This window comes from Salvelinus namaycush, chromosome 7, assembly GCF_016432855.1.
Source record: "Salvelinus namaycush isolate Seneca chromosome 7, SaNama_1.0, whole genome shotgun sequence".
NCBI classification, from domain to species: domain Eukaryota; kingdom Metazoa; phylum Chordata; class Actinopteri; order Salmoniformes; family Salmonidae; genus Salvelinus; species Salvelinus namaycush.
Window position 1 is genome coordinate 19,219,009 of NC_052313.1, and position 27,140 is coordinate 19,246,148.

Here is a 27,140-nt window from a genome sequence, read left to right on the forward strand (position 1 = left end):
CAATAGGTTGGTGAACTGTTGGGCAAAAAAAAAGTGGGTACACTGCGTTTACTTACTTGCGTTTAACCTCCACTGCGTTTAACCTCCACTGCGTTTAACCTCACACACACACCACGGTTTAGTGCCACTGGGCCAAGTGGAAAACAGTCTCAGACAGCTTGTGTGAAGCATTCTCTTCACACTCAAGAGTTGAGTCAAAGTCTAGAATAGGTTCCTGTTTATTAGAGCAATGCATTATTTGTCACTATGGAAGTCACACATGGAAGTCCCACATATGTCTGAATGGTGAGTAACAGTAAAGTAATATATCCTCATGGAAATAATTCAACAACAATCAACACCACTGTAGGACATTAACCAGTGACACACGTTTTCCACAAGTGTAGGGTTATTATCAGAATTTAGACATTGGAGATTCCTTTGACTGTAGGGGGGTGTTCACTTTGCTGTAAGTGAGAGAATGGTTACTTTTCTTATGGAGGTGAGATAATACCCTTTGAGACTATCAAATGACACATTTTTGTGAAACACACAGGAAGGCAAACCTAAGGCCTGGCAAAAGATTAAAACTGCACAGTCATTGAGGAACAAAGGTTTCATATTTAACATTGATTTGCAGAATCAAAAACGATTCACTTATACGTTTTTGTCTAAACAGAAGAAAAAATAACTTGAAATAAAGTCTTCATCTTCAGCTTTATCTCACTGGCACTTAGCAGAGTTATCAGCAGAGTTATCGGCACAAGACTGGCTGGCATGTGGCCAACAATTCTTTATTTTAATCCCTACACTAATCTGAAGTAAACTTGTCCTTCTTAAATAGTCACACTTATTTCGATAGCAGTGTCACACTTTAACAATCTATACTGAACAAAAATATAAATACAACATATAAAGTGTTGGTTCCATGTTTCATGAGCTGAAATAAAAGATCCCTGAAATTTTCCATACACAAAAAAATTGTATTTCTCTCAAATGTTGTGCACAAATTTGCTTACATTCCTGTTAGTGAGCATTTATCCTTTGCTAGTATAATCCATCCACCTGACAGGTGTGGCATATCAAGAAGCTATTAAACTGCATGATCATTACAGAGGTGCACCTTGTGCTGGGGATAATAAAAGGCCACTCTAAAATGTGCAGTTTTGTCACACAACGCAATACCACAGATGTCTGAAGTTTTTGAGGGAGCGTGCAATTGGCATGCTGACTGCAGGAATGTCCACCAGAGCTGTTGCCAGAGTTATGTTCTTTTCTCTACCATAAGCTGCCTCCCAACGTCAGTTTAGAGAATTTGGCAGTACATCCAACCGGCCTCACCTGCAGGATTGTCTGAGACCAGCCACCCGGACAGCTGACGAACCTGAGGAGTATGTCTGTTATAAAGCCCTTTTGTCAGGAAAATCTCATTCTGATTGACTGGGCCTGGTTCCCCCAGTTGGTGGGCATGGATCCCAAGTGGTTGGTCCTATGCCCTCCCAGGCCCACCCATGGCTGTGGCCCTGCCCAGTCATGTGAAATCCATAGATTAGGGACTAATTAATTTATTTCAATTGACTGATTTCCTTATAAGAACTGTAACAATCTCTGAAATTGTTGCATGTTGCGTTTATATTTTAAAAGGACTACTATATGGGACAATCAGGTCCCTATGTGCAAATATATTGTAAGTGGCTTCTATGTACAGTATTTAAGCACGATTAACATGTAAACGTGTGAGGAGAGAGAAAAGGTTGTTGTGGGAACATGCTGTGCCCCAGCAGCCTATCGCTCCCTTCATGCAGTGGGGTTAGGTGGCCAGTCTGTCTCCTTTGGTATGTCAACCATCCCATTCCTCTTTGTCCACTTCTCAAAATAACCCAGAGCAGCTTAGACAAAGCCTGAGATACAGACAGCCAGCCAGGCAGATAGAATCCTGTCCAATCCACTCCGCAGGGCGGAAAACGGATTCAAAGACCACCAGGGTCTTTTAGCCAGTAAACAACTGTGATGTTAGTCAAATGGTTTTCATTGAAATGGGGATTCACAAGTGTCATGGCTGTGAATGGCCTAGTGAGTCAGGAATCATGCCACACATTGTAACAGAACATAACCAGTGCCTGGCATTCATTACCCCAGGGGAGATGACAGCGTGGGGGCATGCATGGCAGTCAATTTGGAAACACAGAGAAGGGTTGAGCCCTATTGCATAATTTCCATCACTCCCAACGATTGTTTTGATCCATCTTCCAGGCCTCTCTTTTCATTGTGACCGGGGCCATCACCACCGTCACACAGCCCCCAGAGATGCATGGGGGCTGGGAGACAAAATCCCACACTGACCCTACTGCTGCTGCTACTACTGCTGGTAACTCGGCTCCATCAGAGAGGAAACAATTGGAGGACCCTGATCAACCACGTTTCATAACCTGATAATGGAGGCTCTGAGATGCCTGCTCATGTATTTACTGTACACAGCCAGGCAATACAGCCATTGGAGCCTACAAGCATACTCACACACACACACATACACACACACACACACACACACACACACACACACACACACACACACACACACACACACACACACACACACACACACACACACACACACACACACACACACACACACACACACTCTGCGTACACATCACAGTCAGACTGAAATGTTCCACCCACACACAGTGTGGTGAAGAAGCCGCAACAGCGCCTCTTCAAACTCAGGAGGCTGAAGAAATTTTACTTGTCACCCAAAACCCTGACAAACTTTTCCTGTCGGGCTGTATCACAGCCTGATACGGCAACTGCACCGCCCTCAACCGCAGGGCTCTACAGAGGGTGGTGCGGTCTGCACAATGCATCACCGGGGGCAAACTACATGCCCTACATGACACCTACAGCACCCAATGTCACAGGAAGGCCAAAAAGATCATCAAGGACAACGACCACCCAAGCCACTGCCTGTTCACACTGCTATCGCCACTACAGCCTATTTATTGCCTTGCCTCCCTAATCTTACCTAATTTGCACACACTGTATATAGATTTTTTATATTGTATTATTGACTGTACGTTTGTTTATTCCATGTGTAACTCTGTGTTGTTGTTTGTGTTTGCTTTATCTTGGCCAGGTCGCAGTTGTAAATGAGAACTTGTTCTCAACTGGCCTACCTGGTTAAACAAAGGTGAAATACATTTTTAAAAATAAAAAATCATCCAGAAGGCGAGGTCAGTACAGGTGCATCAAAGCTGGGACCGAGAGACTGAAAAACAGCTTCTATCTCAAGGCCATCAGACTGCTAAACAGCCATCACTAACTCAGAGAGGCTGCTGTCTACATTGAGACCCAATCACTGGCCACTTTAATAAATGGATCACTAGTCACTTTAAACAATGCCACTTTAATCATGTTTACTTATCTTACATTACTCATATCATATGTATATACTGTATTTTATACCATCTATTGCACCTAGCCTTTGCCACTCGGCCATCACTCATCCATATGTTTATATGTACATATTCTCATTCACCTCTTTAGATTTGTGTGTATTATGTAGTTGTTGGGGAATTGTTAGATTACTTGTTAGATATTACTGCACTGTCGGAACTAGAAGCACAAGAATTTCTCTACACTCGCATTAACATCTGCTAACCATGTGTATGCGACCAATAAAATGTGATTTCATATAGCAGATCTACTCTAAAACAGTAGCGTAACTGTCACGTTCGTTATAAGGATCGGACTAAGGCGCGGCGTGGTATGCGTACATTCTTATTTATTAAAAGAATGAAACAATGAACAAACTAACAAAATAACAAAACATGAAGCTATACAAACAAGTGCTGACAGGCAACTACACATAGACAAGATCCCACAAACACCAAAAGGAAATGGCTACCTAAATATGATCCCCAATCAGAGACAACAATAAACAGCTGCCTCTGATTGGGAACCATATCAGGCCACCATAGACATACAAATACCTAGACCTACAAAACTGTAGACATACAAAAACCCTAGACAATAGAAAAACTAGCGTACCCACCCTAGTCACACCCTGACCTAACCAAAATATAAAGAAAACAGAGATATCTCAGGTCAGGGCGTGACAATAAGGCTATGGTATACGTGCTATGATTGGACTCCTCCTAAAACTAATGGAGATAAGTGTGATGCTTTAAGGGAGTGAAAGTTGTATAAAGACAAGCCTAAACTTTTGGTCACAACAACAGTGATATTGTATTTACGGTAAGGCATAAATCTCCAACAATTGTAATAACCACTCACTGCTCTCACAGTGTAGCAAAACTAAAGTGCTGGGTTACGTCAGACAAATGTATCCTGCAACCACCTAACAATCCCCTATTAAGTTACAGGCAGGAAGGCCAATTTGTTTTATTTTCTTCTCTGACGAGAAGAGTCACTATGACAACAGCCATGGGAGAGCACTAGAGCGTCAAGAGAAAATTAGGAGGGCACAAGCAGACAAAAGAGCCAGCCAGCAGCAACCATGCTAGTAGGACTCCTCACTGACCAGTGCATGGTCAGTGTTATGAACAGTGACAGTGAAATATGCACTCTTAGAAAAACGTTTCCAAAATGGTTATTCTGCTGTCCCCATAGGATAAACCTGGTTCCATGTAGAGCCCTCTGTGGAAAGAGTTTTTATATGGAACCCAAAAGGGTTCTACACGGAACCAAAAGGGTTTTACCTGCAACCAAAAATGGTTCTTCAAAGGGTTCTCCTATGGTGAAAGCCAAGGAACCCTTTTAGGTTCTAGATAGCACCTTTTTTTTAAGAGTTTATAGGAGACACTATAATGTCTTAGGGTAGATTTTCATATCAATACCCTTTCCAGTCTTGTAATCCTAGATAGCTTCTGATCTTGCAGCTTCCGTTTGGCCCTATAGCCTACTGACTCATCCTCAAGAAAAAAAAGGGCTTGAATGGTTGTTAATAACTGTATAATTTCCCTAAATAATTGTGTGTTGAGCTAATGTAATTTGACCTTTAGAGATGCATTTCACACTTTTATTTGACACATTTAGATCAGGGTGTGGCCGGCTGCAACCACTGGCACGTCTGTTCGTTGCCTGTTTACTAATCTCTATCACATAAAATATGGAACACTTTACAGCCTACAGTAATTGATAACAGCTACCACTTTAAGTCTAATTGAGTAAACTTAATCATAGGAGTGGTGGACGAAAAGCTATCAAAATGGCTTTATTGAGACTGAGGTACTACAGCAAATCTTTGAGGAAGTAACTCACAGAATAAACCCCGTCAAAATAAACTGTCTGGGTTGTGGTGGATTGACTCCCTCTGAATAGATCCAAAAGGATCTATTTCAGACATTTAAGTTACAAGCCCAAGCAGTCTACTTCCAAGTGGTCTACTGGAAACCATCCAAAATTATATTTCAGAAGTATAGGCCTAGTCTTGAAAACGGTCTACAATAGCCATGTTGGCCTAAATGTATTTGACTCAAACGCCAAACCTCACTTCTCACCACACACCTATTGAGGGGATTCAATTAATGCCCCGGGCCTGTCCCGTGTGAACCGGTGTGGTGATAATGATGATTTATCGCCACAGATGGTTTGTTTAAATAGCAGGTTAGGATAACTAACGTAGCAGGTTAGGATAACTAACGTAGCAGGTTAGGATAACTAACGTGGCAGGTTAGGATAACTAACGTGGCAGGTTAGGATAACTAACGTGGCAGGTTAGGATAACTAACGTAGCAGGTTAGGATAACTAACGTGGCAGGTTAGGATAACTAACGTAGCAGGTTAGGATAACTAACGTAGCAGGTTAGGATAACTAACGTAGCAGGTTAGGATAACTAACGTAGCAGGTTAGGATAACTAACGTGGCAGGTTAGGATAACTAACGTAGCAGGTTAGGATAACTAACGTAGCAGGTTAGGATAACTAACGTAGCAGGTTAGGATAACTAACGTGGCAGGTTAGGATAACTAACGTAGCAGGTTAGGATAACTAACGTAGCAGGTTAGGATAACTAACGTGGCAGGTTAGGTGAATTAGTGTGGCAGGTTAGGAGAACTAATGCAGGGGGATAGATTAATTAACGTAGCAAATTAGGAGAATGAGGTTAAGGTTAGGAAAAGGATTCGGGCTAGGTTTAGCTACAATTTTACAGTTGTCAGCAACTGCTGTATCCGACACGACCACTAGATGAAGCCGTGGGCCTACTCCATCTAGTCACAACGGTAGAAATTTAAACAAACCATCTGGGGTGACAAATCATTAGTTAGATTTGATTGCGTTCATTTTGGCGTGAGCATCCCAGGCCTGAGCCGGGTACCCCGTTTTGGCTGATGGCGAAGTCACCTCAAAACAAAAGTGACATTGCTTAAAGTGACACTCCAGAACTTTACAGAATCGCATTAGTGGAAACGTAGAGTGTTCTCAGGGCAGACCTAATTCTCCTAACCTAACACGTTATTTCTACTAACCTGCTGCATAATTTCTCCTAACCTACTACGAAAAGTAAATTATGTTAGTCAAAACCGGCAGGCCTGCCCTGAGAACACCTCTACTAATGCGATCCTCCCAGAACTTTTGTATAATTTCAGCCAGTAGTTTTGAAATTGGTGCTCATGAGCCAAAACAGGTCCCCATTATTTGTTTACTAAGTCATCCAATTGTGTACTATGTTATACATTTTGTAAGATATGTTACATCTTTCAAAAAATACTTTTTTACTAATCCAATTCTTACAATATGTTAAACATTTTTGGTGCTTAAGACCTCAGACTGCATATTTAAGCACGTGAAGTAATGAGTAGGATTATGTGTTTTCACAATCAAGGGTGATCGCTTTTGATGAAAAGGCATTGGGTGTGTTTAAGCGGATCACGTTTGTCAAAACGTTGACCAATTTTGGCCACCACCTTTCAAAGTGGTTTAAAATCATATTTTAAGAAAATACATTTTAGGTAGAAATAGGTGGGGTTTGTAACTTTGTGGCTGTGCTAACTAGTGACGACCAGAGCAACTGCATACATTTCCAGTTGACTGCAGTTGAAAGTTCACGACCATTGATCACATGGCTGTTGTCAGAAAACCCCTAACCTTAACCCCAACCGTAACCACACCGCTAACCTTATGTCTAACCCTAACCTTAAAGGGAAATTTCTAAAATGTTCAACTTCATATTCATCATCTCCAGCACCACTACAACATCAACATACGTGAAAATGGCGCGTTCCCATGTTATGTAAAAAAAGATAGAGAAAGATAAATGTTTCCAATGACATCATCAACCATTTAATAGGCAATTGGTAGGCTAATGATGTAGGCGATGATGTCATTTGGAAACACATATCTTCCTTTATTTATTTCACTACAAAACATAGAAATGCACCATTTTCACATATGTTGATGTTGGGGTGGTACTGGAGAAGATGAATATGAAGTTGAAAAATTGTGAAGTTACCCTTTAAAGTAAGATCAAAAAGTAAATGTTTGTGTTCATGACTTTTTACAATGTAGCCATTTTTGACTTTGTGGCTGTGGTAACTAGTGCTCATATCATTGGTTATTATCAACCCATGTTTACTGTTTTGGGTGGATGGCTATTTTTAGCTTAAATACATATTTATACTTACACCCCAACAAACTAATTACCTAGGCCAACATGTGATCCAAATTTGTAACATATATAAATGAAATATCCTACTTGCGACAATATAGCTAATGTATGTATCTAGATGTTGCTGTAATGTTGTGTCCCATGTTATAGCCTACAATTTGTCTTGTCTGTAATATATATTGTCACCAGACAAATTCATATATTTGTCGATCGTCTATTAAGTGTGATTATTAAGTACAGGCTACACACAGGTTATTGTAGGGGATTTCTACACTGGCAATTTTAGAGGCTTAATCTGTGTCTGGTCAACCCGCCCTTAATGAGCAAAAACCCCAGACACCAGTTGTGGGGTCAATACCAAGTGCATTTGACAGCTTGGCATATTGCTTGGCATATTGTTTACCCAGTAACATGTGAACTGATGTACATGTAGTCTAATCCTTATACTATTGTTTTCCCAAATAACTTACAGTGCCTTCAGCAAGTATTCATACCCTTTGACTCATTCGACATTTTGTTGTGTTACAGCCTGAATTCAAAATTGATTAAATATATATTTTTCTCTCTCCCATCTACACACACTACCCCATAATCACAATGTGAAAACATGTTTATTTTATATTTTTAGCAAATGTATTGAAAATGAAATACAGAAATATCAGCTTTACATAATTATTCACACCCACGAGTCAATACATGCATTGTTGGTTAGGGGCTCGTAAGTAAGCATTTCACTGTAAGGTCTACAGCTGTTGTATTCGGCGCATGTGACTAATAAAATGTGCTTCTCTCACTGAAACATGTACAGTACATAAACACATATTGTGTAGTTGTTTCAGTGAGAGGAGCACATTTACAATCATTTGTCATCGCAGCTCAGACTCTCCAGTTCCCCTGGATTTTGGAATCTGTTTCCTCTATCTCCTTACTTCCACAAAACTGATCCATCCTCAGTTTTCTCCTATCACAGCCACTGTTTTAAAGTCACCATTGGCCTCATGGTAGGATGCCTGTATCTTTGTGGTGACTGGGTGTATTAGTGCACCATGCTCAAAGGGATATTCAATGTTTGTTATTTTCTCTCGTTTTTAGCCATCTACCAATAGGTGGTATTTGTTTGCGATGCATTGAAAAACCTCCCTGGTCTTTGTGGTTAAATCTGTCTTAGAAATGCACTGCTCGACTGAGGGACCTGACAGATAACTGTATGTGTGGTGTACAGAGATGAGGTAGTCATTCAAAAATAATGTTAAACAATATTATAGCACACAGAAGGAGTCCATGCAACTCATTATGTAACTTGTTAAGCAAATTGTTTCTCCTGAACATATTTACACTTGCATTTAACAAAGGGGCTGAATACTTATTGACTCAAGACATTTCAGCATTTTATTTTTAATGGATATGTCAACATTTCTAAAAACATCATCCACTTTGATATTATGGAGTATTCTTAATAGGCCAATGACACCAAGTCTCAATTAAATTCATTTTAAATTGAGGCTATAACACAACAAAATGTGGAAAGAGTCAATTATTTTTATTTATTTAACTAGGCAAGTCAGTTAAGAACAAATTCTTATTAACAATGACGGACAACGCTGGACCAATTGTGCACCGCCCTATGGGACTCCCAATCACGGCCGGATGTGATACAGCCTGGACTCAAACCAGGGACTGTAGTGATGCTCTTGCACTGAGATCAAATCAAAATCAAATCAAATTGATTTATATAGCCCTTCTTACATCAGCTGATATCTCAAAGTGCTGTACAGAAACCCAGCCTAAAACCCCAAACAGCAAGCAATGCAGGTGTAGAAGCACGGTGGCTAGGAAAAACTCCATAGAAAGGCCAAAACCTAGGAAGAAACCTAGAGAGGAACCAGGCTATGAGGGGTGGCCAGTCCTCTTCTGGCTGTGCCGGGTGGAGATTATAACAGAACATGGCCAAGATGTTCAAATGTTCATAAATGACCAGCATGGTCAAATAATAATAATCACAGTAGTTGTCGAGGGTGCAACAAGTCAGCACCTCAGGAGTAAATGTCAGTTGGCTTTTCATAGCCGATCATTGAGAGTTTCTCTACCGCTCCTGCTGTCTCTAGAGAGTTGAAAACAGCAGGTCTGGGACAGGTAGCACGTCCGGTGAACAGGTCAGGGTTCCATAGCCGCAGGCAGAACAGTTGAAACTGGAGCAGCAGCACGGCCAGGTGGACTGGGGACAGCAAGGAGTCATCATGCCAGGTAGTCCCGAGGCATGGTCCTAGGGCTTAGGTCCTCCGAAAGAGAGAAAGAAAGAGAGAAAGAGAGAATTAGAGAGAGCATACTTAAATTCACACAGGACACCGGATAAGACAAGAGAAGTACTCCAGATTTAACAGACTGACCCTAGCCCACCGACACATAAACTACTGCAGCATAAATACTGGAGGCTGAGACAGGAGGGGTGCAGATGCAGTGCCTTAGACCGCTGCGCCACCCAGTGGCCAACTTTATGTTGTCAAGATGTGTGAATGCTTTCCGAAGGCGCTGTATGTGAACTGATGATAGTCTAATCATTTTCTGTACAGTGAGTGTTTTGTCCTTCATGTGATTGAATTGGCCCAGCGTCGTCCGGGTTTGGCCAGGGTAGGCCGCCATTGTAAATAAGAATTTGTTCTTAACTGACTTGCCTAGTTAAATGACTTGCCTAGACAGCTTATGTTCTGAAAGAGCTGCAAAATCTGGATCCCTTCAAATCAGCTGGGCTAGACAATCTGGGCCCTCTCTTCCTAAAATAATCCACTGCCATTGTTGCAACCCCTATTTCTAGTCTGTTCAACTTCTCTTTCATATCGTCTGAGATTCCTAAAGATTGGAAAGCGGCCGCGGTCATCCCCCTCTTCAAAGGGGGAGACACTCTAGACCCAAACTGTTACAGACCTATATCCATCCTGCCCTGCCTTTCTAAAGTCTTCGAAATCCAAGTGAACAAACAGATCACCGACCATTTCGAATCCCACCATACCTTCTCTGCTATGTAATCTGGTTTCAGAGCTGGTCACGGATGCACCTCAGCCACGCTCAAGGTCCTAAACGATATCATAACCGCCATCGATAAAAGACAGTACTGTGCAGCCGTCTTCATCGACCTGGCCAGGGCTTTCAACTCTGTCAATCACCGTATTCTTTTCGGCAGACTCAACAGCCTTGGTTTCTCTAATGACTGCCTCGCCTGGTTCACCAACTACTTCTCAGATAGAGTTCAGTGTGTCAAATCGGAGGGCCTGTTGTCCAGACCTCTGGCAGTCTCTATGGGGGTGCCACAGCGTTCAATTCTCAGGCCGACTCTCTTCTCTGTATATATCAACGATGTCGCTCTTGCGGCGGGTGATTATTCGATCCACCTCTACGCAGATGACACCATTCTGTATACATCTGGCCCTTCTTTGGACACTGTTAACAAACCTCCAAACGAGCTTCAATGCCATACAACACTCCTTCCGTGGTCTCCAACTGCTCTTAAATGCTAGTAAAACTAAATGCATGCTCTTCAACCGATTGCTGCCCGCACCCGCCAACCTGACTAGCATCACTACTCTGGACGGTTCTGACTTAGAATATGTGGACAACTATAAATACCTAGGTGTCTGGCTAGACTGTAAACTCTCCTTCCAGACTCACATTAAGCATCTCCAATCCAAAATTAAATCTAGAATCGACTTCCTATTCCACAACAAAGCCTCCTTCACTCATGCTGCCAAACATACCCCAGTAAAACTGACTATCCTACCGATCCTTGACTTCGGTGATGTCATTTACAAAATGGCCTCCAACACTCTACTCAGCAAATTGGATGCAGTCTATCACAGTGAGATCCGTTTTGACATCAAAGCCCCATATACCACCCACCCCTGCGACCTGTATGCTCTCGTTGGCTGGCCCTCGCTACATATTCGTCGCCAAACCCACTGGCTCCAGGTCATCTATAAGTCTTTGCTAGGTAAAGCTCCTCCTTATCTCAGCTCACTGGTCACCATAGCAACACCCACCCGTAGCACGCGCTCCAGCAGGTATATTCCACTGGTCATCCCCAAAGCCAACACCTCCTTTGGCCGCCTTTCCTTCCAGTTCTCTGCTGCCAATGACTGGAACGAATTGCAAAAATCACTGAAGTTGAAGACTTATATCTCCCTCACTAACTTTAAGCGTCAGCTGTCAGAACAGCTTACCGATTGCTGCAGCTGTCCACAGCCCATCTGTAAATAGCCCATCCAACCAACTACCTACCTCATTCTCATATTTTTTGTTTTTCTGCTCTTTTGCACACCAGTATTTCTACTTGCACATCCTCATCTGCACATATATCACTCCAGTGTAAATTGCTAAATTGTAATTACTTTGCCACTTTTGGCCTATTTATTTCCTTACCTCCTTACTTCATTTGCACACACTGTACATAGACTTTCTTTTGCACACACTGTACGTTTGTTTATCTCATGTGTAACTCTGTGTTGTTATTTTTGTCGCACTGCTTTGCTTTATCTTGGCCAGGTCGCAGTTGTAAATGAGAACTTGTTCTCAACTGGCCTACCTGGTTAAATAAAAAACTTTTAAGAAAAAATCAAACTCTGTTCTTTACATGCTTACCGACAAAAACAACATAAAGGTTGAGAATGAAAGAAATACACTGCAGGCTGTAGTGATGTTGACATGCAATCAATTACCACACAGTAAGAATCTTTGTGGACTCCATTTAATCACATATGTTATGATTATACGTTGCACAATCACACATAATGATGAGGAAGGTACAAAGGCATGACATACTGGCAAACAACCGAGCATATCCCACGTGCTGCAAACACACCTGTGTTCTCATTCTAGTAGCCTGTGAACGCACTACCAGGTCATATTTTGAGAAAACCATCACAAAAATACAAAAGAAGTCTGTGAATGTTAGAAAGAGATTGTGCTGGTATCATTATGATATTCAGGACACTTATTTCATAAATAACCCTATTCTGAAATATAATTTGGGCGGATTGACACCGGTACACGAGGCCCCCAGCCAATGAAAGGACTCTATGCGATGGACACGCCTTGAGTGTTTTAAACCGTGGGTCAGCGCTCGTGTCCCATACATACTGTCATGTGTACCTGCTAGCCCGTTGCAGATTAGACTGCTGAGTTTGAATCACAGCACAAGCCGCTTCGAGCCCCGAGGTTTTTCTCCATTGTAAGAAGTGTGATAAGGGAGGACGCAGGAGGGAATGAGCGACAGGTTTGTGGTCGTCCCTGTCGGTCAGGGCAACGAGCAGTGCTCTGAAAGCGAAGGGGCAGAAGGCTACTCCATAGAACCGCAAGACGCTGTTCCTGTCCTCGAGTACAGTAGGGAGCCCAACAGATACGGTAAAATGTTACCTGTCTCCTACCCAAGCCGTTATTATCCACTCGGGATTAGCTATGTATTTCACTACGGGTTGTTTATGCTTATCTAACCCTGTGGTTTATATATAACTTTATGTATGTTACTTCCCATACATTAGGAACGAGTTGAAATGAGCGGCAGCTGTATTATGTGCACGTACATAGGGCCTACATTTTAAACACATATTCATGTTTGCGATCACTCATGTTTGTGAGTGATCGTAATTAAATAATTCCCTAGCTAACGTTAATTAACCTACTTCTCCATGACATTCACAGATGTTTTTCCTACATTCGTTATTCTGTTCTGCTGCTATTTTGCACAACTGTAATAATTGATGATGATAGTCATGTTTAATAATTTTGCAATTATGTATAAGCTTGTCTTTTTAAAGCTGTTTGTGTCCCTCCTACCACCAGTCGGGTGTTGCATGGCAACAGGTTGCAGTGAAAGTGCACTCCTCTAAAATTAGACTGAATTGTCAAGCAAGCATCACCAGGGATAACCAATTAAAGAATAGATAATTTACAACTTTACCCCATTTCAACCAATAGTTGTCCACCTGAATATAGAAAGGTGCGCTATCAGTGAGATTCTGAAAGACATACTTCACGAGGATGTTCTCGCAAATAAACAACATTACTAGTTTAATTTTGGGAAGCTATGCAAGGCCTTGCCTGTTCATGAGTAGACTCTCCACTATTTCTGAATATAGAATCGAAAGCAGTCGGCTCTGTATTTTAATTGGCTTTTCTTAGTGTGGTTGTGATCGCACAAGACTGTATAGATTTATTGCAGCATGAAAAACATTATTATAGAGCTGTTATTATTAAAAGGGCAAATTCAAATTGTGATATGCAATGTCAAGAGAGAGAGTTAGCTCCAAAACAAGTACATTTGAGAGAGAGAGAGAGAGAGAGAACGAGAGAGCATGTGCGCGCAGTGCATTATTGTGTTTGTGTAACGTTATGTGTTTCAGTGAGAGAATCACATTTACTATTTACAATAGTTTTCTCAGCTCAGATTCTCCAATTCTCCTGGGTTTGGAATCTGTTTGGAATCTGTTTCCTCTATCTCCTTACTTCCATAAACTTGATATTTTTTATAAATTCTATACGTCTTCTAGTGTATGTATGTGTATATATAAATCATTGGTAATTTCCATGTAAAAAGAGCCATTAGCTCCAACGTGAAGTTTTTAGAGGAGCATATCACATTTGGTGTCAAATGAAAGCTAAGAATGTATATTTTTCGCAAATGAAAACATAGATATGTTTTTCAACTATTTTCCATCCTAAAATTAGGAATAAGCCAAAGCTTTGATTTCTTGTCACAAAGATGGAAAAGGGATCTTAAAAAAACATTTACTAGAAAAGGTCTTAAGGTATTAGAAATCCAACACATTATGTTGCGGTAAAGGCCCCTGCCAATATCAACATTTATATTTAGTTTTGCAGAAATTGTTTGCCTTCTGTAAGACACATTGCCTAGTGTCTTGTCATTCTGTTACCAAAACCCCACATATCTTTAAGATATTTTCTAATTTCTCTCCCTCATAAGGAGGGAGGATTGTGAAAGTTCACAGAAGTAACAAGTAAAGGTAAATTGACCAATTAGTTAGTGTTTTTACTCACAATTAGTGTTTTTACTCATAATTGTGTTTATGGGTATCTACTAGCATGCTAGTTAGCATTGGCATACAAAACGACCTCTAACTTCCTTCATCCTGGATGCAGAGACATAAAAATGGTATCCTAAATTTCATCTGACTCTGGTGAAGTACTTAAAGGGCATAATTGCCAAAATCCTGAAGTGTCCTGAAGTGTTTGCCAGTTACAGCAGCACGTCCCTGAACGATAACACAGAGATAGGTGAGAAGCCTGACCACGGAGACAGGGGTGAGAAGGTGATGAAGCGTACTTTTGAGTTGAGGGAGAAAGTGTGGTGGAACAACTATTGTTAGCATTGTTAAGTATCATGCTATACTAGTGGTAGCTGGATCGAATTCTCCGTTAGCTAGCCAGAAAAATGTTGAGAAACATTAGCCAACTTAGCTGATCAAATAATTGAGTTTATTGTTTGAAAAGAGTTGAAAAGAAACACCACACCATTTCTCTCTTTCAATACAGTGGATAAAAAGGGGTATGCCAGGTGTACTCTCTGCCTGAAAGAGATCAATTATGCCAACAAAGGGTATCCTGCTCTGCTGGCACAGTGTAGAACAGATGTCCACAGGCAGAAAGTGTACAATGTAATAGCGTGCAGTGTAGCCCAAATATATTGCTTTTGTATTGTTGAACTTGACAGTTAATCCCCCCTCACTGACACAAAGTTTTTATTACATTTTTTACTCAGTGAACATTATTTTTGCACAAATGTAGCCTTGTGCACTTAATTGATGTCTACTATAATGGCCACTATATTAGAACACAAATAGAATACCTGTTTGTTTCATTCTATTTCTACATTAAGATGTTTTTTTCCCCAAGTGCAGTATGAAGGTGTGTTTTGTGTGGTCACAAGTGTTCTATTATAAAGGCTGTCATGGCTAACTGCAATATTAGTGGATTGGTTTTTTTCTCAAGACTTGAGTGTCATTTGCAGTAAAGTCTAGGCAACAAATAACATTGGATTGCTTTCCCTACATTTTTTTAGCTGTGAGTTAGGTTCACATTAACCACTTTTTATTTTACACACATAGACTGATCATGTAGATCATATTCTTTGTTGTTTAATTAGTTAAAACATGCATTCCCCCTAGCAGGGATTTTTTTTGCATGTTTCAGTGCACCAACCAAAAAAAGTAGCACATTTTTGGGCCCTCACCAGTTTGCATCCCTGGTCAGTAAGAGTGTCCATGATTGAGTCTTTGAATGTATAGATGGAGATAAAACTGTCCAGTTTGGGTGTTTGTTGCAGCTCGTTCCAGTTGCTAGCTGCAGCGAACTGTAAAGAGGAGCGACCCAGGGATGTGTGTGCTTTGGGGACTTTTAACATAATGTGACTGGCAGAACGGGTGTTGTATGTGGAGGATGAGGGCTGCAGTAGGTATCTCAGATAGGGTGGCGTGAGACCTAAGAGGGTTTTCTAAATAAGCATCAACCAGTGAGTCTTGCGCCGGGTATAGAGAGATGACCAGTTTACAGAGGAGAATAGAGTGCAGTGATGTGTCCTATAAGGAGCATTGGTGGCAAATCTGATGGCTGAATGGTAAAGAACATCTAGCCGCTAGAGAGCACCCTGACCTGCCTATCTATAAATTACGTCTCCGTAATCTAGCATGGGTAGAATGGTCATCTGAATCAGGGTTAGTTTGGCAGCTGTGTCGAAAGAGGAGGAAACCAAGTCTGGATTTAACTTTTGCCCAAAGCTTTGATATGTGCTTAGAGAAGGACAGTGTGCGTACCATCTAGCCATACTCCCAAGTACTTGTATGAGTTGACTACCCCAAGCTCTAAACCCTCCGAGGTAGTTTTGGAGACGAGCTCATTAGAATAATAGCCAGTGTGTAGAATAATAGGAGAATATTACATTTTTCTACCTTTGTGTATCTATTCAGGATATATCACCATGAAGATATACAGTATGTTCATAATTATGCATTAATGTATAGTACAGATCAATGACTCATGTCATTCTGTTACTGTCATTCCGTAGTTCAATAACCGAAATAGATTTTTTCAAACTCAAGGTGTCACATAAAAAACTGAGGGAGATTTTACTGTCATTCTGTTACCAAACTTTGTATCTGCACTGTTCCTCAAGTAAATGTGTTTTAGTAACATTTTCAGTGGCATTTGTTAAAAGTAGACTTCTGCATATAGCTGTATGGTTTGTTCGACTTTGCAGTCAACGTTTTTTGCCTGGCATACATTTTAAAGTGAAAAGGTCTCGGCGTTACTGTGTAATTGCCCAGTACTTTTTCAGCTTTTTTTTCCTGAGCACTCAAGAAACCCTGCCACCATACTTAAATAAACTTTCCAGGGCTGTTTCTTAGTTCTTAGACATTGGAGTTTGGAAATAGAGAAAATAGGTGACTACAAAATGTCAAAGATAATGTCTTAACAACTCTTGAGCCCTATCTAATGTGGTGTTAAATGTGCTTTGACCAGCAGTTAGGGCAGATTTCTAGCAGTTATCCATAGACTTCATTCATAGAGCTTCTTTAATAAGGATTTCAATTCATATCCGGAATAGATGGATTTTAAATGGAATTGACCATTAATCTCAACCATGCTGCTCTCCCATTGAACACTGCACATTTGGGATTGGGAGAGACTATAAATAGGATACATCCTCCAGATGTCAGGGACGCCAGAGATTACAAAGGGATTGATGAGGACTCAGTCGTCTGGATGGAGTGCTCAGCTCTTACTGATGGCTCAACACAGTCACTGTCGTTAGACACATACTGTGTTGTGAGTCACCGTGTTTCACAGAGCCTCCTGTAATTCAGCCTATACATACAGTTGGCCCTGCCCATGGAGAGAGAGACCGGTCTTGAGTGTTTTGAAATGGAATAAACCTGTTTTTCCACAGCCTGCAATCTGTAATCTTCGCAAGGGGAAATCAATGTGAGGCCACACATCTCTGTCAGCTGATTGTTTGGTTAGTGTTATTCGGGATCCTTGGGACGACTCTTCCCTAAACCTTAACCCCTAACCTTAACCATAACTCTTACCTAAGTCTAACGGTTGTTAATGTCAACTTCAATGGGGTGACGTCAGATTTGGGACCTTTGTAGGTGACACAGACCTTCCAGTAATCTGTAGACTGTAAAAGAGGACGCCTAACTAACATTTCCTGGATTGATTGGTCTGGTGTCTCATTTCGTGTCAATTTTAATCGTCTGGACTTGAGCCCTTTTCAGCTTTGGGCTGATTTTATGAGTCTTGTTCTCAACATGTAAAAATGTCATGCAAATGTTGCCAGCAAACAGAACCAAAGAGCTTTTTTATTTCGCCATTAAACCTGTGGAAAATTTGACTTGGGATAAAACTCATATGCCAGCATGGATTTGTTTTTCAAATGAAATATGAATGCTTCTGAATTGTGGCTGGTCCGCCTGGCAGTTATGCCTACTGCCGTTTTTCCTCTGTCATTTTTTCCCAGGAATTGTATTGAGTTTTATAGCTGCGTAATATACACCATAGCCAATAGTTTGTTTCCATTGAATTATTGCAGGGTTCCATTTCATTTATTAGCTTTCCTCATTTTCCACCACGATGTGAATAGAGCAGATATACATATAAAAGCATTCCTATTGGCTAGCTTGTGAAGGAAGGTACAGTACCTTGGCCTCCAGTGCCATACACTGGTGGTGTGATTCTTCTCATGGCCAGAGAGGGGCAGCAGTGTGCCACCATTCATCTCAAATCCTGCTCTGGTCCTGTTTACTCTTGAGGAAAAGGGGTGGCTTAAACCTCCAGCATAACGTTACATGGAAGATTTGTTTTGAAATGGAGAACCACCTCTGTCTGTACAATATGAGTCAGCTTTGTTATGTTATGTTCTTATGGAGCTGCTGTCAGACACACTGTAGCAGATTACAGCCGAGGGCTTATTTGCTGTCACAACAACTCCCTTGTACTGTCTGTTTGGGTTTCAGATCTCAGCGCAGGGACCTCTTCCCCAATATCAAAAGGGTAATTGACTTGGCCTGTAATCTTCTCAATGGGCAGGAAGGAAGTGTAAATAAACATTGAGAAAGCGGAGTCTATAGACATGGCCCACTGTCCTTGGGCTGTACTTTGACGTGGATCCATTAGAAACCATTAGAAACCCTATCTCTCTGTGTTTCTGATGTTTCCCCATCGCTCGATATTCCATATTCCGGCCAGGGCAAGCAATACGATACAATCTGCTCTGCTAGGAATGGGCAATAGATAGTATTTTTAGATCTTACTCTGAAAGGTAGTAACCTTCTCTTGAAGTCCCATCCCCTACACCCTTCCCCTCCATTCAATGCATTGCCTTCCAGCTTCAATTTATATTTGGTATACTGTTTATATAGCCTATATACCACCTACTTAATCATCACTTTGACCACAGGAGGTTGGTGACACTTTAATTGGGGAGAGCGGGCTCATGGGAATGGCTGGAGCGGAATTGGTGAAATGGTATTAAACACATCAAACACATGGTTTCCAGGTGTTTGGTGACATTCCATTCGCTCCCTTCCAGCCATTCTCCCCTCAGCAGCCTCCTGGGAATTTGACGTCAATAAAATCTATGGAAATGTTACCAGAGCGCAGGAGGAATTCATAGTTCAACTCAAATACATGTCAGAGTAATGCAAAATAAGATGGCTGATAGCTTCTCATGCTGCCCTGCCTATTTAAAGGAGACACAGGTGCTGTATAGGTTATTGGTAATACACAAGGAATAATAATATCTTAGGGAACAGGCCTTTAGAGTTGTTGACCTACATTGGACGGCATGCTGTGTGACCTCAACACATTCATCTGTGACACTGTTTAACCCTTTGGTGACCTTTGTCCACAGCCCTGTTCAGTTGTTTCCAACAGTGTCGCAGATTGTTTGTTTAGAACGAGAAGGCCCGCACACTGTTAAAGCTCCCAATTCACCGCTTCATTGACAACGTTTCGATTCGAAACGGATCTTCGTCAGGTCAAACACACTGAGTGTTCACATCCCAAAATATACACATTTCACCTCACATGACCATTGCAGACATGACGCATGGTGGGTGCAAAAAACATTTGTATACCTCTAATAATTAAATAATTATCACGCCCTGATCTGTTTCACCTGTCCTTGTGATTGTCTCCAACCACTCCAGGTGTCGCTTATTTTCCCCAGTGTATTTATCCCTGTGTTTCCTGTCTCTCTGTGCCAGTTTGTCTTGTATGTTTCAACCAGCGTTTTTCCCATTCTCCTGTTTTTTGCATTCTCCTTTTTCAAGTCCTCCTGGTTTTGACCCTTGCCTGTTCTGGACTCTGTACCTGCCTGACCATTCTGCCTGCCTTGACCACGAGCCTGTCTGCCACTCTGTACCTCCCTGACTCTGATCTGGTTCTGACCTTTTGCCTGTCCACGACCATTCTCTTGCCTACCCCTTTTGATTAATAAACATTGTAAGACTCCAACCATCTGCCTCCTGTGTCTGCATTTGGGTCTCGCCTTGTGCCTTGATATAACAATGAGATGGGTGCATGTAATGGTTCCAGAAAATAATATATATTTACAAAATGACAAAGTGGGTAACCTGGAAGGCAAGACAAATCAAAGTAAATTAACATTCAGGTAAGAAATGGTCTGATATCAAACTCTTGATTCAGACCTCTTGGAGACATGGTACACATATGGTGAATCCAATACAATTCTCTTCTCAATAATAGACTATCAGTATCTCCGCCTCTCCTAGGAGTCTTAACATGTTCGATGCCAATGTATCTCAAAGAGCTAATGTTGTGACGAGCCTCCATGAAATGTGCAGCCACAGGGTTTCTCTGGTCAAGGGTCCTGATATTACTCCTATGTTCTGCTATCCTGGTTTTCAGAGCTTGTTTTGTTTTTTCTATATAGCATAGACCCCAAATACACTTGATCAGGTATATCACCATTTTTGTGGAACATGTAATGATGCCCTTAATCTTCATGGCCTTGCCCGTAATAGGGGGATTGAACATTGCATTTGTTCGTGAAGTTACACTGGGTGCATCCGCCACATCTATAGTTACCGTAGATTGTTTGTTTCCCAGGTATTTTCCAATATCCCCCCTGATTGCCTATCCTTACCCTCCAACCACCCTGGAATGACTTCAGAATGCGAAGAGGGATTCTCTCCGTACACAAAGTCAAATCCTTCATGATTAGACATTCCTCTAGTCTCTAAGATGGATCATCTATGATCTCCCTCTCTGCCCCTCAGGCTGTGGCACACTGGCAGAGTGTGGAACTCTGGATCTCTGGAGCGTTTTACACTAAGACCGCCTTAGGTAGTCTTCATGCTACAGTCAGTTCTCGAGTCCTCAATAGCACGGGATTCCTTGAAAATAGGATTTGCTTTCTCAACATTATCAGACCAACTGATATGGATGAACATGTTTATGCATGTGACCATTCTGTACTGGTGGAAAACACTTGTGAGAGGGTGAGATGTGGACAAAAGAAACCGAGCAAAGCGTTGGTTAGCTTCTGCACGTCTCCATCCTCTAGGCTACCTCCCAGTTGTGTTAGCCTAGGTTTCTAAAGCACTGCTGAGGCCTATTCTCCTTTTACTGTGTGAGTGACTGGAGAATCTTCCCAGAAGAGGAGGAACATGATCTGCTCCTGGCCACCCCTGTCAGAGCCTGCCTCACTGCCTGCTTAATGCAATTTGCAATCACTGATTCCCAGAACATGTATCGGACACGACAGACAAGTGCAACTGTTTGTGCACGTCAACTCACAAGTGTGAAGAATACATACGCTGAACAGATCAATGTTCAGTCGACAGGACATTTTCAGGATATTCTACATGCCGGGACTAAAGACAGAAAAATGGCATTACCTGCACATACTCAGTTATATAACTGACAAGCAGTTCGAAGTAGCACCATGGACAGATTCACTTTCTTGCCACTGTTGGCTAGTCAAATGCAACAGAGCACCACTTGAACTGAAGAAACACACTGACCCTGAGCAGTCAATGTGTACGTGACTACAGTACCCTTTGTTTTCTGAAACGGACATGGGCTGCTGCTTCATATGCAAGTGAGAGTGCTGTTCTCGTAACATCTATTCTCTGTACTTCCAGAGGAGGCTCCCCTCTGACTTCCAGTTTGATCCTCCTGAACATTGGTGATATTCTGAGGAGGGGTTCCGGTTGTGTTTGACTCGGCTGTGAGAGGATATGCCAGATGTGTCCTTGTTGCCAGAACTCTCTATCAGCCTCCTTTGGGGCTGAAACTGGCCTGGGGCTGTTATTCTACCTGCCGAGGGAAGGGCTGTTAAAATACTAGAATGATTTAACAGTAACACAATACTTTTCTGTGGTAATCTATGTGAAGTGAGATTTCCCATGGCTTCACACACAGGAACGCTGTAGACAGTGGAGTCACATGGTCACACTATCTAAACCTCTCCAAGCCAGGCGCCATGGGGGAGAGTGTGTCCGTCCATCGCTGCCTGAAGGGGCTGTCTGGGAGGCATTGCTAACCCTTCTGAATCACACTGGAGAGATAAGCAGGACGATCACAGTTTCACCAGCGGCTACCCCTCTCACTGGGGCTGATAACCCCACATAGGCTCTTATTCCAAACCCTCCTCCTCCTCCTCTTTGTGTGTCTGTGACACAGCCCAGCTCTCTCTGTTAGGGTGTGTGGTTTAGGTGACCAAGGAGAGGAAGTAATGTCACCCCACCCCCGTCAGTGTAACTCCATTATCAATGCTGTCTGCTTCCTTTTTCTGTGCTCTCACACAGACAGTACTGTGTTGTGGAGTGAGTATGTGAAATACAGCTGACCCCGGGCAGATCGAGACGTTACGGTGTGTGTCAAGCCGAGCCTTCCTCTACAGGGCGGGGCAGTTCAGCGTTTCCGTACTTGAAGAGGGAGGGCTGGTCACATTGGGCACCCGGTATCCAAGCGATAGGGGTAAAAACGGAGAACTTCGAACCAACGGCAGAGCACGAGCCCAGAGGGACAGAGAGGGAGGGAGATACCTAGAATAAAACCAAAGCAAACAACTGAACAGAGAAGGCGAGAAGCAGATCCAACAAGGAGAGATAAGAGAAGGACAGGCAAAACGCTGAGAGGCACATGGTGTGACAATGCCTACAAACTTCACAGTGGTTCCTGTGAAGGATGGCAGGAAGTCCCGGGAGGACGATGATGTAGACGACAACAATGTTTTCAGAGAGGAAGATGAGGATGCCCCCTTCCCAGGTGAGAGAAGGATTTTGGGGGCTTTTGCTCTCCACACGACTCACTCCCTCCACCCTGCAAGGGAGATGAGCACATTACTTCAATGGGCTAGAATATCTGTTGCTAAGTTGCTGCTGAGCATGACTCTGTAGTTGTGTTTTGGCTGTGTTTTGTCGTATCAGGTGTATACAGTATATTGGATGAACATGGTTGTGTTATCAGATACAGGTATCGGATCACGTATATTGCAAGGTGATGGTTGATAAGGGAAAGGTTGAAGCGCGTTACGTTCTTGACCCTAATAAAGAAGTGGCCAGGTCATTTTAGGGATAGAATTGCTTTGGCTATACATTTGGGCTGAGCTGGGTTTTTGTTAGGTGTCATTTAAGGCTGTGTTTCTGCGGGTTTTGGGAATGAAGTAGATGGAGTCACACCCTTCTGAACCTCTCAACACACTCAAGTGAGAGAAGTGCTTCCGAAGCTTCTTGTTTTTGTCACGACTCCCACTTATCCTCTTTTTCTCTCTCGTTCTCGTTGTCTTTCTCTCGCTCTCTGATCCACTTTTGCAGTGCTACGCTACCACACTTCTTCGTCTCATTGTTCCCTTTCCTCAGTCTTTCCACAGTCACGTTTGGCAGAAATAATTAGCCGTAGCATCCAGAGGCATAATAAGACGCAAGTGTCTTTTTGTGCCATTAGCATACTGCTACAAACTACTATGTGTTGCTACTATACAGCTTACCACAGGGATTCCACGTGGTCTTCGGTAGGCTCAGTTGGTAGAGCATGTAAAATGTATGAATGCGTGACTTAAGTCGCTTTGGATAAAAGCGTCTGCTAAATGACATTATTATTATTATATATTATGCTGTTCCACTGCATCATCTTTCCCGTGTTCAACACCAGAACCAACTCTTAATTACAAGCCCTAACGAGGGAAGGTCATTAAGTTTAACTTCCCACAAGTCTTTACTAACGAACTGCAGAGAGCCCCCATTGTTGTGCCAAACAGTTGTTACTGTTTTACTTTTCCTACTGTTTCACAAGGCGAGGGCCAATCAGGGTCCTCCTCCTAATTTCCATCGCGATGCACAATTACGGCCGCCCACTGTGTGAGATTCTACAGACTGGGAAGAAGAGTGGTGTCCATTATGGTGGGTTATATAAGCTGTCTGGCAGGGGTCTGTCTGTTGGGAAGGGGTTTGGGAACGGGTTTGAAACCCATGCATTGATGTTGTTGACTCTGACTGTGAGAAAGCGAGAGTCAGATAGCAGCCAGTGTTATTGATTGGTCTAGTTGTTGGCTAATGGGTCTGGTTTCTGCTTTGTAGTGCATATATAACACTCACTCCCCTTAATAACAATACTAGACTGGTTAGATCAAGATGAAAAACATGGGGAAATTTGAGACAATCATGACCTCTTCTTCAGGTGTTTGTCAGTCTATTGTCTTATCCCAATATTTTGTGCTCACATCCCCACCAGATATTTCGGGAAGGCAAGCAACACCTCTCTTTCTGCCTCTCCCTCATTCTTTAGGAGTATTTCAACTGGAACTGAACACAAAGCTGACATCTGTGTCAAATTATTCCTGAGCTCAACAAAAGGCGAAAAACATTGAATAACAGGGTACAAGTAAACCATTTCAGATGTAGCATGCACTTATGCATTGCATTCAAAGGTTTACGAAGCTAAAGCCATCGTGCTTTTAGCATATTGCACTAGCCAGCCAAACTAAACAGCTGGGCTAGTTCCATTGGCCTTGGCTTGGAAAAGACAGCCCTTTCTATAAACAGGCATCTTTTGTGGTTTGGTTAAAACAGAATTTTGAGCAGAGCTAAATTTAGTTCTCCCCAAATGAGAAGCAGTGCCTTTTCATGTTTGTCCAATTTAGAATTTACATTGACCAAAATAATCTGTGCTGATGGCATGTTTGCTCAGTGGATGTGAAAAACAATGCAGTTGGATGATTGTAACGTTAGGTTGCAGCTAGCTGATGCTTACCATGCTTGTGTATGGCCTTCCTTGACATGGATTGGTTATAACCTACCAGTATGGACACAGTCACTGTACAGAGCAGGTGAAACATTCTGTAATGCAAAAACAGTAGGCACAGTGTTCAATCTGTTGTGTATCTCTGCAGGCATGTGCTTCCTGTTTTTCTCAGGTCTGGTATAGTTTCAATCCAGACTACCTCGCCAGACTGTCTGTTGCGGTGGTGTTGTTAACTCTAGCAGTACTCATGCTATGTAGTTGTGCAGTAACCGTTATCGATTGATAAGCATGCAGCGAGAGTCACACTGTCTGTCTAAAGTCCTGTGTAGTACAGTATCCCCGCTGTGTATTTTCACCCTGAAAATCTTACAGTAGTTATCTTATGTATAGGTAACTGCCAAAATAAAGGAAACACCAACATAGTGTCTTAATAGGGAGTTGGGCCACCACGAGCCAGAACAGTTTCATCGCACCTTGACATAGATTCTACAAGTGTCTGGAACTCTATTGGAGGGATGCGACACCATTCTTCCTACTATTTGGTGTTTTGTTGATGGTGGAAAATGCTGTCTCAGGCGCCGCTCCAGAATCTCCCATAAGTGTTCAATTGAGTTGAGATCTGGTGACTGAGACGGCCATGGTATATGGTTTACATCGTTTTCATGCTCATCAAACCATTCAGTGACCACTCGTGCTCTGTGGATGGGGGCATTGTCATCCTATGGGGGCATAGCCATGGTAGACAAAATAATGGCCTGCCCAGTATTTTTATACATGACCGTAAGCATAATGGGTTGTTAATTGATTAATTAACTCAGGAACCATACCTCTGTGTGAAAGCACCTGCCTTCAATATAGTTTGTATCCTATAATGTCCGTTGCTATATCAACGGTGTGATGACCTAATGCATCGAAATTTGGATGATCATTACAGCCCAAATTACGTTCTTTTCATCCCCGCTATGTTAAACAAAGCTGATTTCCGTGATCATTTTTCTGTTTAGGTAATATGATAACATTACTTCAACCCCTTTTGGTGCCTTGTTAACCTTTCAACAACATGAAATCAATGTCTTAAACATTGGAGGGAGAGGAGAGAGTTAAAGAATGAGGAGAGAGAGAAGAGGCAGAATCAAGAGACGGGTGCGGCGGATAGTTCTTACTGTCACATGTCCTTGACAGGCAGCCAGTCTCAGTCAGGGGTGGTGGGATGGAAAAGCAAACAAAAAGGATACTTAATGTTCAATAACAATGGCCTGGTTTAGTTGGAAGCCCTCTCACCACGTCAAGGTGGTGACAGAAGTTTTATTTTTTTATTTTTTTACCCAGTTTAATTACGGCCTTTAACCCCCCAATTATGGCCTTTAATCTTTAGTGTTTGACCTGATGGGGCATGGATAGGTGTAGCAATATGGTGATGACTCAACCCTGCTGTGTAATGGGCTCTGGGCCATATTACATACACAAATCTAGAACCTCCAGATATGCAAACACTAACTAGAAACCAATGTCCAATTCCATACCAACCCTGGCCTAAAGTTTGATTTGGAATTGGGCACAAAAGATTAATGGCTAGGGAGAAGGGGTTTTAAGGACCAGTAAGGAACTGGGCAGCTGAACAGTCAATTTCAGTCAATTAAAAATGTAATTTGCATTGAATACATTTAGTATGCAAATGTATACATTTACAGCCAATTCGAGCAAGTTTCAAAATTTTACCAGCAAACTAATGGAAAAATATACAAATATTTACATGCTTGTAAACATTACTTGCAATACAAAACAGATACATGTGCTATATACAGTTGAAGTCGGAAGTTTACATACACTTAGGTTGGAGTCATTAAAACTTGTTTTTCAACCGCTCCACAATTTTCTTGTTAACAAACTATAGTTTTGGCAAGTCGGTTAGGACATCTACTTTGTGCATGACACAAGTAATTTTTCCAACAATTGTTTACAGACAGATTATTTCACTAAATTGACTGTCTTTAAACAGCTTGGAAAATTCCAGAAAATGTCATGGCTATAGAAGCTTCTGATAGGCTAATTGACATAATTTGAGTCAATTGGAGGTGTACCTGTGGATGTATTTCAAGGCCTACCTTCAAACCCAGTGCCTCTTTGTTTGACATCATGGGAAAATCAAAAGAAATCAGACAATACCTCAGAAAACAAATGATAGACCTCCACAAGTCTGGTTCATCGTTGGGAGCAATTTCCAAATGCCTGAAGGCACCACGTTCATCTGTACAAACAA

General features: G+C 42.0%; 1 protein-coding gene across 2 annotated transcripts in view; it reads left to right on the plus strand.

Annotated features, from left to right (window-relative positions):
* The first annotated feature begins 22,444 nt into the window (after window positions 1-22,444).
* Window positions 22,445-27,140, plus strand: part of slc12a7b (solute carrier family 12 member 7b) — a 58,118-nt gene continuing 53,422 nt past the window's right edge. The window contains exon 1 of one of the 2 annotated variants that reach the window (XM_038997683.1): window positions 22,445-22,906. In XM_038997683.1, the coding sequence (XP_038853611.1) occupies window positions 22,792-22,906 (115 nt within the window). In that variant the 5' untranslated portion in view covers window positions 22,445-22,791. The remainder of the gene's footprint in view (window positions 22,907-27,140) is intronic. The other variant, XM_038997684.1, reaches the window with a different exon arrangement.